This window comes from Lampris incognitus, chromosome 12 (genome assembly GCF_029633865.1).
Source record: "Lampris incognitus isolate fLamInc1 chromosome 12, fLamInc1.hap2, whole genome shotgun sequence".
NCBI lineage: Eukaryota > Metazoa > Chordata > Actinopteri > Lampriformes > Lampridae > Lampris > Lampris incognitus.
Genome location: NC_079222.1, coordinates 34,226,314 through 34,243,150, shown reverse-complemented (window position 1 = coordinate 34,243,150; position 16,837 = coordinate 34,226,314). Strand labels below are relative to the sequence as shown.

General features: G+C 45.9%; 1 protein-coding gene across 1 annotated transcript; it reads right to left on the bottom strand.

Annotated features, from left to right (window-relative positions):
- Positions 1-6,402: 6,402 nt before the first annotated feature.
- On the bottom strand, positions 6,403-16,105 carry fbp1b (fructose-1,6-bisphosphatase 1b). The gene is made up of 8 exons (XM_056290728.1): positions 15,899-16,105; positions 12,850-13,012; positions 12,574-12,666; positions 10,942-11,082; positions 9,311-9,448; positions 7,566-7,685; positions 6,804-6,993; positions 6,403-6,684 (listed from the first exon to the last, which is right to left on the bottom strand). The coding sequence occupies exons 1-7, from the start codon at positions 16,066-16,068 to the stop codon at positions 6,805-6,807; spliced, it is 1,014 nt and encodes a 337-aa protein (XP_056146703.1). The 5' UTR covers positions 16,069-16,105; the 3' UTR covers positions 6,403-6,684; position 6,804.
- Positions 16,106-16,837: the final 732 nt, after the last annotated feature.

Genomic DNA, 16,837 nt, shown 5'->3' with positions numbered 1-16,837 from the left:
GAGGTGTTGTGAGGGCGTATACATGGTTATAATGAATCTTACAATGACTCATAGCTACACTTATAGGGCGTTATAGATGCTTACCGATGCAAGCTTCATAGAAAGTGTTGCCGAATTTTCTAACATTAATTAAAAATAAACAACTGCAATATGTTGGTTTGATAAATATGTGCCCCCCTTTACTATAGCATCCCTTAAACTATCTCAGGAATAACCAGCTGCCTTCAAGATCACACTAACTCATTGTCCATTGTGTGGAATTGACAGCAAATAACTTGGTAGCTTGACTAAAAGCAGCTGTTTATGAGGGTCATTCAGTCTGACAATGCAGTTCCACACAGAGATGGCAGCGTGGGCTTCAAAGACCTCCCAAAACCAGTTGTTGGCAAAGTTGTGGAAAGGTATACATCAGATGAGGAATATAAGAAGACTTCCAAGGCTTGGAAGATACCTCAGAGTCCACCATTAAAAAGTGGGAGGTGCATTGCACCACCCACAGTCTGCCAAAACCAGGGCGTCTATCGAAACTAGATGACCAAAAGAGAAGACGTTTGGCCGGAGAGGACACCAAGAATCCAATGGCAACCTTGAAAGACCTACAGGGTTTTGTGGTCAACAGAGGACAACATCCGAATCAGAACCAGAAACAATGTACTGTCATCTCAGTCATGTACTTTCATACACAAAAGAGACGACGTTTCGTTTCTCCCAGCCCACAGCAGTGCAACACAAAAGACAAAAACCACATATCCAAAAGAAAATGACAACAAGCAGCATTGTAGAAATGATAAGTAATGCTCTTTGTCAGTGTCACAGCGTGGAGTATGACTTTGAAGAAAAATCCAATAATCTCTATATTGTGCTGACCCAAAACAGCACGCAGACAGAAATTGAGGTTGAAAAACAATTTAATTTATTATGAGCTAAAATATTTCCTTAGGATTGAGTCCAACTAGATAATTAGTTTTTAAGAACTAAAACTTTATTTTCCTCATCCATTCTCTATGCATATTTGTGTTCATGGATTTGTGAATAGGTGTGCCACAGCCTAGGATAGAGTGGTATAAAGATGCAGTCCCTCTCTCCAAACTGACCAACTCTCGGCCCTGTTATGGCCTGGCGGCCTGTCCAGGGTGTGTCCCCGCCTGCTGCCCAGTGACTGCTGGAATAGGCTCCAGCACAAGCGCAAGGCTGGATTACGGACCGGGCATGCCAGGCAAGTGCACCAGGGGACCGGACCATGAGGGGCTCCGAAAGGTCAGGGGTATTGTGTTTGCATATAGTAGGGATCCCCAATCATACCCTACAAGGGATGTTTGTTCCAACCCTGCGTCGCAATGTAGGGCCCAAGCTAGTCTCTATTGATCCGGAGGCCCCTAGCTAGTCTCTACTGATGCAGCCCCCCCCCGCCCCCTGGCGGGTTAATGGATGGATGGATGGATATACTCTATTAATCCCTGTGGGGAAATTCTTGCTCTGCATTTAACCCATCCGAGCTGTGCAGCTAGGAGCAGTGTCAGCCACCGTGCAGCATCGGGGACCAACTCCAGTCATTTCTTTCCATGCCTTGCTCAGGGGCACCCTGACATGCATGTCTTGTTTATGGTGAGGGAAACCGGAGCACCCAGAGAAAACCCACCGCAGACACGGGGAAAACATGCAAAACAGAGGATGACCTGGGATGACCCCCAAGGTTGTACAACACAGGGGTTCGAACCCAGGCCCTATTTGCTGTGAGGCGACAGCGCTAACCACTGGGCCACCGTGCCACCAAATAAGATTGTTGTGCCATAGCCTACATCAACAGCAAAATCCAGCCACTCTTTCTGGGACACACACAAATGTACGGTAACATTCTGTGTTTAAAATTAGTGATGTCTTTTTGTTTGTGTGCACCGGATTCACTGTATAACTGTGAAACTATTCTTTCTACGTCCGCCACAAGGGGGAGCTCCGAGAAAACGGGAGCACTGGTTCGTAAAGTTGGGCCAGCCAGGCTTCCGTTCTTCAGACAGCGAACAGCCTGATTGACGCGAACACTAACGTCTCCTGTCTCTCTTCTTTTGTCTGTTTAAAACAGGTTAGTAGTGTATATTACTCTCATGCAGTGCACTAAATGTAGATTTAACATGTTTAACTGTATTAATCTCGAATTTGATGTCGTGTTGAGTTGAAAAAAATACGTGTTTACTGATGTAGCGAACATACCGATGTTTCCCTCCGTCCAATATGGATGGGTAGAGGCTAGTTCCCGTCGATGCAGAGAACGGTCAACTGAGCATGCGCAAGTGCTCGTTGCCTCCGTTATTTGGGTAGGTTAAGGTTAGGGTTAGGGCAGGGTTAGGGTTAAAGTTAGCTAATCAGACGCAGAGTAGGGGTGGGTCTTCCTCGAATCCTAGCGCCTGGATGCTACGCGGGGCCTGTGGAGGCATGGTAGAGGCATTTCGCGCATGCTCAGTTGACCGTTCTCTACTCCCATTTCCGTTCTCTGCATAGATGGGAACTAGCCTCTACCAATATGGATGGAAGCTAGCCTGAAAGACAGTGGGCCAGCGAGAAAATGGCGGTCGCGTCTGTATTTCCTTTTGTTATGTTCATGGCTCCTTGACACCTTTTATTTTGAGAAAACAGCGGGAAATAAGTTATGTTACATACACCTGGAAAACGTAATGTTTAAATGTTTTTAAAAAAAAGTTGTTTGAATGTTTATTAGCTTACGTGTCATCAGATTCAGTTCAGCAACCTTTATTTACACTTGGCTGATTCACAACAGCCACGTTCAGAAGGGTGATTTGTGGTGGTACTGGGTCTGGACTGAGAGTGTGAATTTAAAGTGTTTGCCCGTGCTTACGTACTTTTAATTCTTCTATCATTGTGTTTTGATGTTGTTTTAAGTCAGTAGGCTGGTTCCATTATAATTATAAATGGTTGTTTATATTTATTAAACAAAAATGTTTCTGATAATGACAGAGAACAGCCTGATTGAGGCAAACACTAGCGTCTCCCGTCTCTCTACTTTTATCTGTTTAAAACAGATTATATTCTGTCTCCATGGGTACCAGCCGGTACCTGTAACATTTCCATCCTGAAAAAATTCATCCTCGTATGTTTTTTGCAAACGTGAAATAAATAGAATTGTTATATTTCTTGTCAGTTCTTTATAGTTTACAGTCAGTGACAAAGAAGTAAGAAGTTATATCATTGGCCCGGCCTCCGACTATTGGTCAACAGACGAGGGGCTGGTTGGCATCTGTCAGGAGCTTCCTGTTTAAGGTCATTTTTTAAGGCATTTTTGGCAGCCTGACTTGGTGTGATGTCCACAATGTGATTACTCACGAGCTCCCCCTCTTCCCTTTCCTTCTATGGAGCCCTCAAAAAGTGCACCGGTTTTGCCTGAAGCAGTTACACCTGGTGCTCAGATATGAGTCATTAGCCTTATTTTGGCAGATTACAGCAAAACGAATGACCCCCCTCCCCCCTTTTCCTGAGCAGACCCTTGTAGCATCTCGTGATGATTTGATCAGTGAAGAATGCTGATCTGATCTAATGCTGATCCGTCTTGCCTGTTTCACCATATGAAGAGCTCCACATGAGGGGACTTCCTCAATAAGGATCTTCTGGTAAGTAAGTGGGTGCCTTACCAGGGTAATGTTGTGGGGGACCAGATAGTTTAAATGTTTGTGCGCTCTTAAATTACAAGAACTGGTGTTGCAATGTGGCTGATAGTTCGGGGCTGGAAAATGGCAAGTCAGGTGTAGCATTGTTCCTTTTGGCCCTGCATGTGTAAAGTGAGATGTTTCTGCTTAGCACATGCCACATCTGTCCAATTTCCAGGAAAGCCTGGCTGGTTTACACAGTCTGATCCCTTGTGTCCTGCTCTCACAGCTGGTCTTGCAGTGTTGCCATCTTTGATAATGGAGATGCTGAGCCTGTTCGACAGCATTTTTGTCGTATTTTGTCTGACAAAAAGTGGGAAAAAAACTTGATTTAGAAGTTAAATATTCCAGTTCGGTTTAATTGTTCCTGGTGTTAGAAAAGTCAGACCCTAGGAGGTAATGCCATGGAACCCTATTCCGTTCCAGTTCCTTGTTTTGAGTATTATGGAAAATGTTTAAGCTCGGCTAAATTTGTTTGCAAGTCTGTGGTTTGAAGGATTACTGGTGGGTGCCTTTGAATCCATGAGCACAGTAGATCTTTTTTTTTTAACTCCTACTCCTCTACTGACCATGCATACGGGCAGTTTGCTCCAGTTTTGGCTGCATCCCATCTCTGTTTGCATGAATTTAATGATTATGATTTCCCATCACATACATATCACTTCATGCTCATCTCATCTTCAGCTGCTCCTCCGGGGTCGGGTCGCGGTAGCAGCAAGCTAAGTAGGGCACTCCAGACATCCCCCTCCACAGTAACGCCCTCCAGCTCCCCCTGGGGGTTCCCAAGGCGTTCACTTCATGCTATTCAATCAATTCCAACTGGCAAACCCCTCTCTCTAAAATGTGGGAACTTTAAAGGTTATGGATTCATTTACTGTGTATGACTTACACAACCTGGACATGGCCACAGATCACATTTCTGTGGGCGTCCAGTGACTTGTAAACCAGGAGTGCAGCAGGAGAGGGATTACATCACTTAAATCTATCCACATCTGTTAATGCTATGAATAAAAAGTTATTTGCCAGCATCTGGGTAGCGTAGCGGTCGATTCCGTTGCCTACCAACACGGGGATCGCTGGTTCGAATCCCCGTGCTACCGCCGGCTTGGTTAGGCGTCCCTACAGACACAATTGGCCATCTCTTCGGGTGGGAAGCCGGATGTGGGTATGTGTCCTAGTCGCTGTACCTGTTTGGGGGTGGAGGGGGAACTGGGGGGGGGATAGCATGATCCTCCCACGAGCTACGCCCCCCCTGGCGAAACTCCTCGCTGTCAGGTGAAAAGAAGCGGCTGGCGACGCCACATGTATCGGAGGAGGCATGTGGTACTCTGGAGCCCTCCCCCGGTCGGCAGAGGGGGTGGCGCAGCGACCGGGACGGCTCGAATAGGGTAATTGGCCAAGTGCAATTGGGGAGTTAAAGGGGGGGGGTATTTGCTTTACAAAATAGAGGTATCTAACAAATATCAAGTCATTTTTCACTGTTAAGTGAATTTCTGGAACCATTTCATGAACATACATGGGGATGTTTTTGCCAACAACGAGCTGGTCTTTGTGTGTGTTTAATTTGGCAGGAGGAGGAATCTGTGATTTGTGTTGCCCTCTGGATCATGCATGAGATAACTCAGGAGAAAGTGCTGGAAACAATTGAACTTTTGTACTACAGACTATTGAACGGCCCAAAACATAATCAGTGAGTGAGTGCCAGGCCTGTTAGATATTTGTGTACTTAATGCTCTTAGCATGTCTTTTAGACAGTGTCTGAACTTTGTCCCTCACACTTATGAGGGTAGCCGCGGCCTCAACGTCCAGCCAGACCATTGCTGACTCCTACTGCCCTCCTTTCCTTCTTACCACATATACCCCTGCCCTCCTTTCCTTCTTACCACATATACCACTGCCCTCCAAGCCAGTTAAGGTCAGTAACCACCACTAACCTATGGATCTCTTTGAAATTAAAAGACTGTAAAACTAAATATTAACATGTATCTTGGGGTGTCCGGGTAGTGTGGCGGTCTATTATGTTGCCTACCAAGACAGGGACCTCGGTTCGAAACCCCGTGCACGGGGCAACTGCCCAGGGCGCCGCGCCACTAGGGACGCCAAAGGGCGCCGCGCCACCGCCGAAAGAATATATATTGCGCTCTCTCCATCTCAAACGTTGGTGTGTGCTACTGCTAGCATACTGTGTCTGTGTGTTCATAAGCTAGTGTAAACTACTAATAAGACACGTTAGCCCCTAGCTTACGGGTCTGACCCTTTAGCCGAGCGATTAGTGACGTCGCCTTGTGGTGCAGTACACCCCGTATCGAATCCCGCACCGGGCAAGAAAATAACCGGTTACACTAGCTAACACAGAAAACAAAACCACAAAATAAAAAAAGAGGTGTTTGTGTATTTAATTTCGCAAATAACTACGGTGTTAATTTAAGGCAGGTCTTCAGAACCACAGGGATACTTAAACGTACTTCCATGGCGAACAAATGTGTCTTCAGAGTGATAAGCATGACAGCGCCTGCCACTGACTCTCAACCAGTGCGCAGCGCGCGCCTATGAACCGCACGGCGCATGCGCCTCGTCCATTCTAGAGCCTGCGACCTGCTTGTCTGCCATCGCTGTGTGTGGTCGGTAACGTTGTTATAACCTACATTTACACGCACAAAACAGCATATAAATGTCCAGCACAACTATCCATGCTGATTTTTTTTTTGCACAACATAGAGATTTTTTTAATTTGATTTTAATTCAAAAAAAATGTAAATGTATGCGCCCAAAACACAGAAGCAACAATAATTGGCATTAACACATTGTGCTAATATGTCCAATAAGTTTAGATTTTCTATATATATATAGATATTTATAGATATAGATATATAGGCTTATTATTCTCTGGTCTTGAATTCCAACTGTCTCTGGATCAGTGCAGTTGAGATGGAGGTAATGAGGAGGCGAGGTACCAGTTTAGCCAAGCTACTCAGCCCCTCCTCGGTGTTGTTAGCCCAACTTTAGTTTGCCCACCACCAGACTTGACCTGTTCAATTTGCCAAAAAAAAAAAGAAAAAGACATGTAAAGATGATGACCATCAATTTTTTTTCTCAATATGTGAAACATTGCCCAGGCCTTGTCCAGAGTACAGTGAATCTTGATACCTCACTTAAAATGCTTTTTGTAAATGGAAATGTACTCCTGCACATCATCAGGGGAGCCCAGGACCACAGGGACTCGCTGGTGGATGTTGGCTGGCTGGATGTCCAGAACACTCATCGATCCTGTGGTGGCCATGCCACCTGCCTGTTCGATGATGAACGCCATGGGGTTGCATTCATACAACAGCCTGAGCTGAGGAATAAAGACAAAGCAGTGACTAGATGATAAGACAGATGCCAGATAACTTTTCCCACCAACTGTACTTGGCCAATTACCCCACTGCTGCTCCACCCTCTCTGCAGATCCGGGGAGGGCTGCAGACTACCACATGCCTCCTCCGATACATGTGCGGTTGCGCCCCGCTTCTTTTCACCTGACAGTGAGGAGTTTCGCCAGGGGGGCGTAGCGCGTGGGAGGATCACGCTATTTTCCCCAGTCCCCCCCGAATAGGCGCCCTGACTGACCAGAGGAGGCGCTAGTGCAGCGACCAGGACGCACATCTGGCTTCCTACCCGCAGACATGGCCAGTTGCGTCAGTAGGGACGCCCGACCAAGCCGGAGGTAACACGGGGATTTGAACTGGCGATCCCCGTGTTGGCAGGCAACGGGATAGACCGCCGCGCCACCCGGACGCCCACATGCCAGATAACTTGTCTCCCCCTGACCAGGACACTGACGATCTAAAATGACCGAATTACTTACACTGATATGTTAAATGTTTTGCTTTATTCTTTTGTTTTTGAGAAACACTCTGTAGCACTCACCTTGCCTTTAGGGCTCTTGACATTTGCGGGGTATAAGAAGATTCCCCCGTACACCAATGTACGGTGAACATCAGCCACCATCGAGCCAACGTACCGCCCACCATATGGGGCAGAGCCGTCCTGAGATGCACAAAATCAATGTTATGACAAAAGTGGAATAACTGAACTGGTAAAAGGAGAGTGGCTTTACTATATTCACATCACAACATTCTTTCGCGTTACGCTCGGGGGTATTGTCCTTACTCACAAACGTAATTCAGTTAATATAGCCGCAAGTGGAGATTCACGGGTTCGAGCCAACACAGACCGTTACAATACTGAAAGCTTCAACAGCTTAATTAAAAAAATATCCACCAGGTTTTGTGCTGATTGGCCCACCGGTTGTCGACTTGGGTCTATTTATGTGCTGAGCCACGCCCCTTCCAAGCTCATTGGTCAGTATCCTGAAAACTATGTAAGATATCAACAAATTTGGTAGCAGCCGGACCTACAGTGTAAGAGGAGATGTCAAAAACGTGTTTTTCCGGGTCCGCTCTGGTGGCCGAGCGGACTAAACCGCCGTTCTTGCAACCCGCTCGTCACGTGGCTGGGAGGTTCGTATCCCAGACTCGCCGTAACCGGTCACGGCCAGAGCGTCCACGGGGTAAGACGTTCATTAGGCCACCTTTACCCGAGGGATAGTGGGTGTAGATCGGTGTAGTGTTCGGGGATTCGTCGTTCTCCAGCGACCCCTCTGGCCCATCCGGGCGCCTGTAGCCAAACAACCGAAAGCGTTCTCCCTACGCGGCCTGAAGGTGATGCAATCCATGCGAGGCTTCAGCGTGTAAACTAGCGAGAGCAGCCGACACGAGTTCGAAGGAAGCTGGTGTTACGACTATCTCCTTCCTGTGGAAACGTGAGCCAGGGGAGTTATTTGACAAGAGTTCCGGCCATATGCCATTGGGTTAATCGGGTGGGATAAGGGGAAAAACTAGAAATAAATTTGGAAAAAAAAATGTGTTTTTTCAAAGAATTCAAACTGGCAGAAGATCTAGTTAGGCAGACTTTGTTGGTTCTTGAGGCAAATTTGTAGATGGATGTCCGTAAGGAGTTTTGTGTAAATCGGACTCACGGCATACAGTTGTGATTTTTCAAAGTTCAATATTTTGACTTTTAATTATAGCGCCCCCCCCCATCATGCCGATTGGGGTCATATTTATTGGGCAGAACTTCCACATAACATCCAATCAATGGGCACGAGCTCGTGTCTCTACCATTTACCACCTCACAAGAATTTGCGCTAACATTTCTGAAGAAGAAAATGAAATAAATAATAATAATAATAAAAATAATAATCATAATCATAATAATAATGAGAGCAGGATAAGCAGTTAAGATAACGGATGGATGGATAATAATAATAATAATAATAATAATAATAATAATAATAATAAACCAGCACAAAAACAATAGGGTTTATCACACAATAGATTACATATTTAGAGCACACACACACACACACGGCGGTGTCAGCCATGCAATGTGCATATAAGCTCATCGGGGACAGTTAGGGGTGAGGTGTTTTGCTCAAGGACACCTGGCATTTTTTGCAAGGAGAAGCCGAGGATCGAACCGGCAACCCTCCGATTACTGGATGACCTGCTATACCTCCCGAGCCACTGTCGCCCCTCATGGTTAAATAAATGAAAGGTGATAGTGAATGCGGACTGAAGTAACTTCTTTAACTCTGAACTTATTACACTTACTTCAGGGTATTTTTTCCTTTGCAGATACTCTGTTACATCCGGGTAGAAATGCTGGGCGTATCCCTCATTCAAACTGTAGATTTTTCCTTTCTTCTTAATTTTCACATCTCGGTCCACCAAAATGAACTCGCCAATCGCCTGTGAAAGAGAACTGCATGAGATACTCATCTTTATGCATGCTCAATAAATTGATCCAGATAAAGAAATCGCAGAAAGTCGAATCGGTTTATTGACAGAACCGTTTCATCACTCATCTAGGTCAGTGTTTCTCAACCCGGTCCTCAAGGACCCCCTATCCTGCAGACTTTCATTGTAACCCTGCATAGGTAGCCCTGCTTGTACTTACTCAACCAGTCATCTCATAGCACTTAATTATGCAAAGTGTGCAAACTCAGACATTCATTGCTGATTGGTTGAATAACTACAGACAGGTACCTATTCAGGGTTGCAAAGAAAATCTGCAGGATAGGGGGTCCTTGAGGACTGGGTTGAGAAACGCTGATCTAGGTGACCTCCTCAGTCTCAACTGACTGTAGGTGTCCCCACCCTTATCAACAATACAGTGGCATAATGACCGAAACCAACGACTGGTTTCATATGCAAATTGTCGTGACCATTAACTAGACTTTCAACCACAGGAATGGTCGTTCTCTCTGAACATAGATGGCCTCTTTCCCTTTTCAAAAGAGTGGCCACTGGCCTGTGGATGGGTATAGGCGTGTCAGGGCAGGACTCTGCAGTCTACACCCATCTACAGGCCAGTGGTCACTCTTTCCAGGATGAGGATGTGCACATCCTTGATCGGGAGGAACGCTGGCATGAACGGGGAGTCAAAGAGGCCTTCTATGTGAAGAGGGAACTACCATTCCTGTACTGAAGGGGTGGGAGGGGGTGGGGTGGGGGCTAAGAGTACATCTGTCACCATCGTACAATGCTGTGATTGCAATTATTCGCCCAACCCACCCCTACCCACGTTTTTCTCCTTCAATTGTAAATTGTACCCGGCCAATTACCCCACTCTTCCGGGTCGGTCGCTGCTCCACTCCCTCTGCGGTATCCAGGGAGGGCTGGAGACTACCACATGCCTCCTCCGATATATGTGGTGTCACCAGCCGCTTCTTTTCACCTGACAGTGAGGAGTTTCGCCAGGGGGACGTAGCATGTGGGAGGATCACGCTATTCCCCCCCAGTTCCCCCTCCCCCCTGACCGACCAGAGGAGGCGCTACAGCAGCGACCAGGACACGGTCAATTGTGTCTGTAGGCACGCCCGACCAAGCCGGTTATTCCCCCAATCCTCTGTGAAGAGTACACATGGACATTGTAACTCTAGTTAATGGTCATGCCAATTTGCATACAAAACCAGTCGATGGGTTTGGTTGTTGTGAAACTGTATTGCTTATAAGGGTGGGGACACCTGCAGTGAGTTTAGACTGAAGAGGTCACTTAGATGAGTGTTGAAATGTTTCTGTCAATAAACGTTGTGTCCAGATGAACTGATTCACCATTCTGGGATATAGGAGATACTGTTACAAAGAAAGCAAGCTAACACAGGTCATAACCAATTTATCTGGATTATCACCAGCTAAGAATGGCTACACATTTACTGGCGTAGAAAAGCACAGACACTTACTGGGTCAAGCATGAAGCAGTTGACACCTTGACCAGTGGAAAGGACCATCATGGTGGCACTGCCATACAAGGCATAACCAGCGGCCACAATGTTCCTCCCAGGCTGCAGAGCATCTTTCTCACTTGGCTCATCATCTGTGTTCTGAAAAACAACGTGGACACATGGTTATATGTTGAGCTAAAAATAAAACACACACGCGTGTGTGTATATATACAAATGGTCGACATATCAAAAGAAAGACCAGCATTAAGTGTCTTGGTAAGGTGCTGGGGCCACTAGGAGCCGCCAAAACAGCTTCAGAGCTCCTTGTTAGAGATTCTGAAAGGCTAGCTAGCTACCTAGCTAGATAGATAGATAGATAGATAGATAGATAGATAGATAGATAGATAGATAGATAGATAGATAGATAGATAGATAGATAGATAGATAGATAGATAGATAGATAGATAGATAGGACCCCAGATGTAACGCAATGAGAAATGGAATTTAGATGTAAAATTGCAAATGATAATTGCTCATAGGAATGAGTGCAATCTGGGGAGGGAATCTGTTTATGAAAGCCAATTTATTTGACATTGCATTCTTAAAATGAATGTGTTCTCTGCATGTAACCCATCCTATTGTACAGGAGCAGTGGGCAGCTGCAGCACTCGGGGACCAACCCAAGTTCTTCTTTCCATTGCCTTGATCAGGGGCACAGACTGGAGTATTAACCCTAACATGCATATCTTTTTGATGGTGGGAGGAAACCGGAGCAGCCAGAAGAAACACATGCAAAAACGGGGAGAACATGCAAACTCCACACAGAAAGGACCTGGGAAGGCCTGGGGTTTGAACCCAGGACCTTCTTGCTGTGAGGCAACAACACTAACCAGTGGGCCACCGTGCCACCACAGTATTCATTGTTGTATTTATAAAGAGGTACAAAGACTTAAGAGTACATTCTCGAGGTAGCAGGTGTACTTCTAGTCAGGTTGTCCTGTCTGTCTTGGGGTAGGAATAATATAAAAGATGTGTGATGTCACTTAACATGTTTGTATATGGCTCCCAAATAATCTAGCCTTGATAGTAGTTGATATCTGAAAGTCCTTCATTCTTGCTGCTACATAAGTACTTGGAATAACCATGGAGGACTAGACTCACTGGCCCTTGGCTTAACGGGTCGGACCCTTTAGTCGACTGGTTAGCGCAGTTGCCCGTGGTGTGGGCGACTCGGGTTCGCGTCCAGGCTGCGGCGGTTCCCGGCTGCCCCCTGAATTCGCTACATTGGTGTCAGAAGTGGGATGTGGACTGTGAGACCATCGGAAGCATTTGCGCCGATAGGCTTGAGGGAGCTGATATGCTGAAGCTTCCCGAAGGGGGGGGGGGTAGTGTATCGAGCATAGATGACAAGACTCAATAGCCCTTGGCTAGCAGGTCGGACCCTTTAGTTGACTGGTTAGCGTAGTTGCCCGTGGTGCTGGTGACCCGGGTTCGCGTCCCGCTGCGGCGGTTCCCGGCTGCCCCCTGAATTCACTACACACTGACGAAGTCCCATTTCTTCTTCCTTTCTTCTTCCTGAATTACTTAACAGTTACACTCGCAGTTACTTTTTACAGTTAGTTACTTTTCCCTGATTTCATCAGTACGAACCTTTCTGTAGATGGCAAAGATCGTTCCAATTGAAACAAGACAGTCGATGTTAGAGGAGCCATCCAGGGGATCGAAGCACACAACGTATTTACCCTGTTGGATCAGAAAAATAATTGTTTCAATGATGCAGTAGTGTAATAAATATTAGGTGACGACTAATGGAATAAGGGACAATGCAACACACACACACACACACACACACACACACACACACACACACACACACACACACACACACACACACACACACACACACACACACACACACACACACACCTGTTTATCGGGCTCCACAATAATAGCCTTCTCATCTTCCTCTGAAACCAACACACAGGAGGTGAAGGAGGACTTGATCATGTTGACAACCAGGTCATTGGACAGCACATCCAGTTTCTTCACTTGGTCACCTGTCACGTTGGTGCTTCCGGCAATGCCATACCTTTCATAGAGACAGAATTCCTGAATGAAACATGCTACTTCCTCTGCAGCTTTCACATGGGTGTAGCCAACGCAGGGTTGGCTGGTTCACTGGGCCTCAAATCAAAAGGTCCAGAAAATCCAGCTAAATTGTATATTCGAGGGAAGTAAGCAGTAATTGCCTAAGGCACAAAATAAGGTCATAGTCACTGCCATATGTTGTTTTTAAGCCTGAAATATCCATTATTTTGTGATCCTTCTATTGAATTACATGTTTTAGAATACTAATAAGGGAGTGTATTCGTGTACATAGTAGGTCAAACACCAGCTTGTACAAAGCAGGCCAATCCTGTGCTGGGAGTAAAAATATCATTTTTTGGGGGGGAAAAAAAAAGACCCACCCGGGGCACCTCCGTAGCTGAATGGTTACAGCACGTGGCCACATGGCCACAACTGTCACCGGTACGAATCCAGCCAGCGATCTTTGTTGCATGTCTTACCTTTCTTTCTCTCCCCCTATTTCCTGCCTGCCTCCGCTATCAATATCTAATAAAGGTATAAAGACAGCATTGTCTGCCCCTTTTTAGTAGGCTGAAATACTGCCTGTTTCACATGGCGGTGTTTCCACCGTGACACACTGAAGGAAATACCGCAGTAATCAGGGCAGACTTTCAGACAGCTGTGATATCTGCGTTGTGAATGCTGTCATTTGCATATTAATTTAGATTCTGGGAATAAAATTGCAGAGTCCCCTCAAAAACACATGAACTGTTGTGTGGAGTGCGTCTTTGGCTAGTCCCTGAGCGAAGACTGTAAGTTTTCAATGATTTCAAGTGAACTAAAACCAAGACTGAATAAAGAATGGCATATTGTTCAAAATACAATTTTGAATAATAACTAAATCTGATCAACAAAATTAAAATCAATAACTGAAGTCACTGAAATAAAAATAAATTAACTTGTGTGAATTAAAAAAGAAATTAACCGTAAATAACTGTGTTGGTTTTCAGCTATTGCCAGAGTGTGAGTCAGCGGATACTCAAGCAACAAATGTAATCCAGACCATTTACCACTGTGACGTCAAAACACTGAACACTAAGGCATAATCCATGACAAGTGGTGTTGTCGGCAGCCATACCAACATGTACCCCTGGCTCTGCCAAATGACAGAGGGAAGCTAAGCAGGTATGGGCTTGGCTAGTACTTGGATGGGAGACCTCCAGGAAAATGAGTTGCTGCCGGAAGTGGTGTTGGTGAGCCAGTAGGGGGCAGTCTTCCCTCTGGTCCTAATAAAAACAACCAATATCAAATCCCAATGCCCCTGTGCAGTGAGGGGGACACTGCGCAGTAGGAGATGCCGTCCTTCAGATGAGACGTTAAACTGAGGTCCTGACTCACTGTGGTCATTAAAGATCCCATGGCACTTGTCACAAAGAGTAGGGGGTCCTGGCAAAATTCCCAGCATGGCTCTCTCCATCTGGACATCTAATCATGCCCCCATGTAATTGGCTCAATGATTCTTCCCTCTTCACCTCAAGCTGATGTATGGTGAGCGTTCTGGCACAAAAATGGCTGCCGTGCATCACCCAAGTGGGGGCTACACATTGGTGGTGGTTGACTTGAGTTACCCCCTTCAATGTGAAGCGCTTTGAGTGTCTAGAAAAGCGCTATATAAATGTAATGATTATTATTATTATTTATTAAGGTGTGCGTTAAAGGATTTTAACCCACACTATGGTCACTTAGCAAAGAATTAAGATAAACAAAATCACATATTTTTTGGCTCTGGGTTGAACATTTTAGTCATTTTAGACTTCAGGTTATGAAGCAAAACTAGCCGCTAAGCTAATCCTTTGAATGCAGCATGTTGTTATGGTTAAATAACAACGTTAGGCCAAGCGCATGCATTTAGCAAAGTGATTAAACTTGAGCCGAACTACGAACTACGACGGCACATGCTCCAGCCAATCAGAAGCCAGAATTCTTCTTCTTCTTCAGTGGAATAAATAGTTAATACACTCTAACACCCTCTCACACACAGAAATTAAACTTAAAACAGTTCCAATTAAGCAGGATTATTTTGGGGGGGGGGGGCTTTTTACACCTCTTTTTCTCCCCAATTGCGCTTGGCCAATTACCCTATTTTCCGAGCCGTCCCGGTCGCTGCTCCACCTCCTCTGCTGATCCGGGGGGGTGCCACATGCCTCCTCCGATATATGCGGAGTTGCCAGCCGCTTCTTTTCACCTGACAGTGAGGAGTTTCACCAGGGGGACGTAGCGCGTGGGAGGATCCCGCTATTCCCCCCACTTCCCCCGAACAGGGACCCCGAACGACCAGAGGAGGTGCTACTGCAGCGACCAGGACACATACCCACATCCGGCTTCCCACCCATAGACACGGCTACTTGAGCCTATAGGGATGCCCGACCAAGGTGGAGGTAACACGGGGATTCGAACTGGCAATCCTCGTGCTGGTAGGCAATGGTATGGACTGCTATGCTACCCGGAAACCCCAGTTAAGCAATTTTTATTCCATCCATCCATCCATCCATTATCCAAACCGCTAAACCAACCTCCCTTTCCCCAAGTCTAAACTGAAACAGCAATCAAAATTATATGAAAACGTTAAAAAATCTTTGATTACACCATAAAAATGCTGTTGGCTTATACATTTGTCCAAGGTTACATGTCTGTCTCAGCTGAATTCAAAGGTTTGTTTGCCCCTTGACCATTAACTTATCAATAAAATTGCTTATTGTGCTAGTCTGACGTACACCTGGTCCAATATACCATGTGCTCCTCTGCTTCATCACAGACCATAAAAGTATGAAATGAATCAACATGTGTATTCTCATCTCACTACCTCGAAAACCCAAAAAAATAAAATGCTGACTGAGGCTAAACTCACAGGTTAGCGATGCCGGCCTTCCTGACAGCTGTGGAGATGGCTTTGACGGCAGTGCAGATGGAGTTAAGCAGGGTGGTCAGTTCTCCGGTCCCCTTTGCCTTCCTGCCTTCCTCCAGCACGAACCTGGTGAGGGTCACCACGTTGGTGTCGAATCCGCCCCTGTCAGACATGGTGGTTTCAGCCGTGGAGTTGTGATTGGTAACTGCTGCTCCTGGTGAAGGAGGTGAGTATATCACAACACCGGTTAAAGAGGACTTTGTCATGAAGGAGGGGGGGCGTGCCCCTCTTCTGTCCAATCAGAGAGCGTCTCCGTCGGCGCAGGAGGGGGGGATGGGTTGATCACATCTGGCCGTACGGGGCTGAGAGAGCAAAGTTCAAAGATAACAAACACATTTCTTCAGCAGCGGTGTGAATGGTTCTCATTTGATTAAACACCTCCTTTTTTTCATGCGGCTTAGATTATTTACACAAGGTCTTGAAGAAGAAGAAGGAGAAGAAGAAGAAGAAGAAGAAGAAGAAGAAGAAGAAGAAGAGAGAAAAATCAAGAAACGCACGAGAAACAGATCTGGCTGTTTCAACCAGGGAAATAATGTGCACGACATAAGGCACAAAAAAAGGAAATAATGTATCAGGATTATGACTCAAAAAAGCTTTTTGCTTTAGTAGCTAATACGGCCTGTCAATCAAGCGAGCCATGCCAGGACTAGGCGATGCACGAGTCACGGCAGATAATAACTATACACTTAAATCATGAAAAAACCAGCACCTAGTGTTTGTTCTGGTTGAAGGTGGTGCAACACACAGGATGTATATTTAGAGAGCCAGGCTGCGGTTTGGATTTCAGTACAAGTAAAATAACATTCAACCACAACAGCCGACCCCCTTTGACTATTCTATAGCTCCCGCAAAAAAAGTTTGCTGTTTCACATAGCTGCAGAA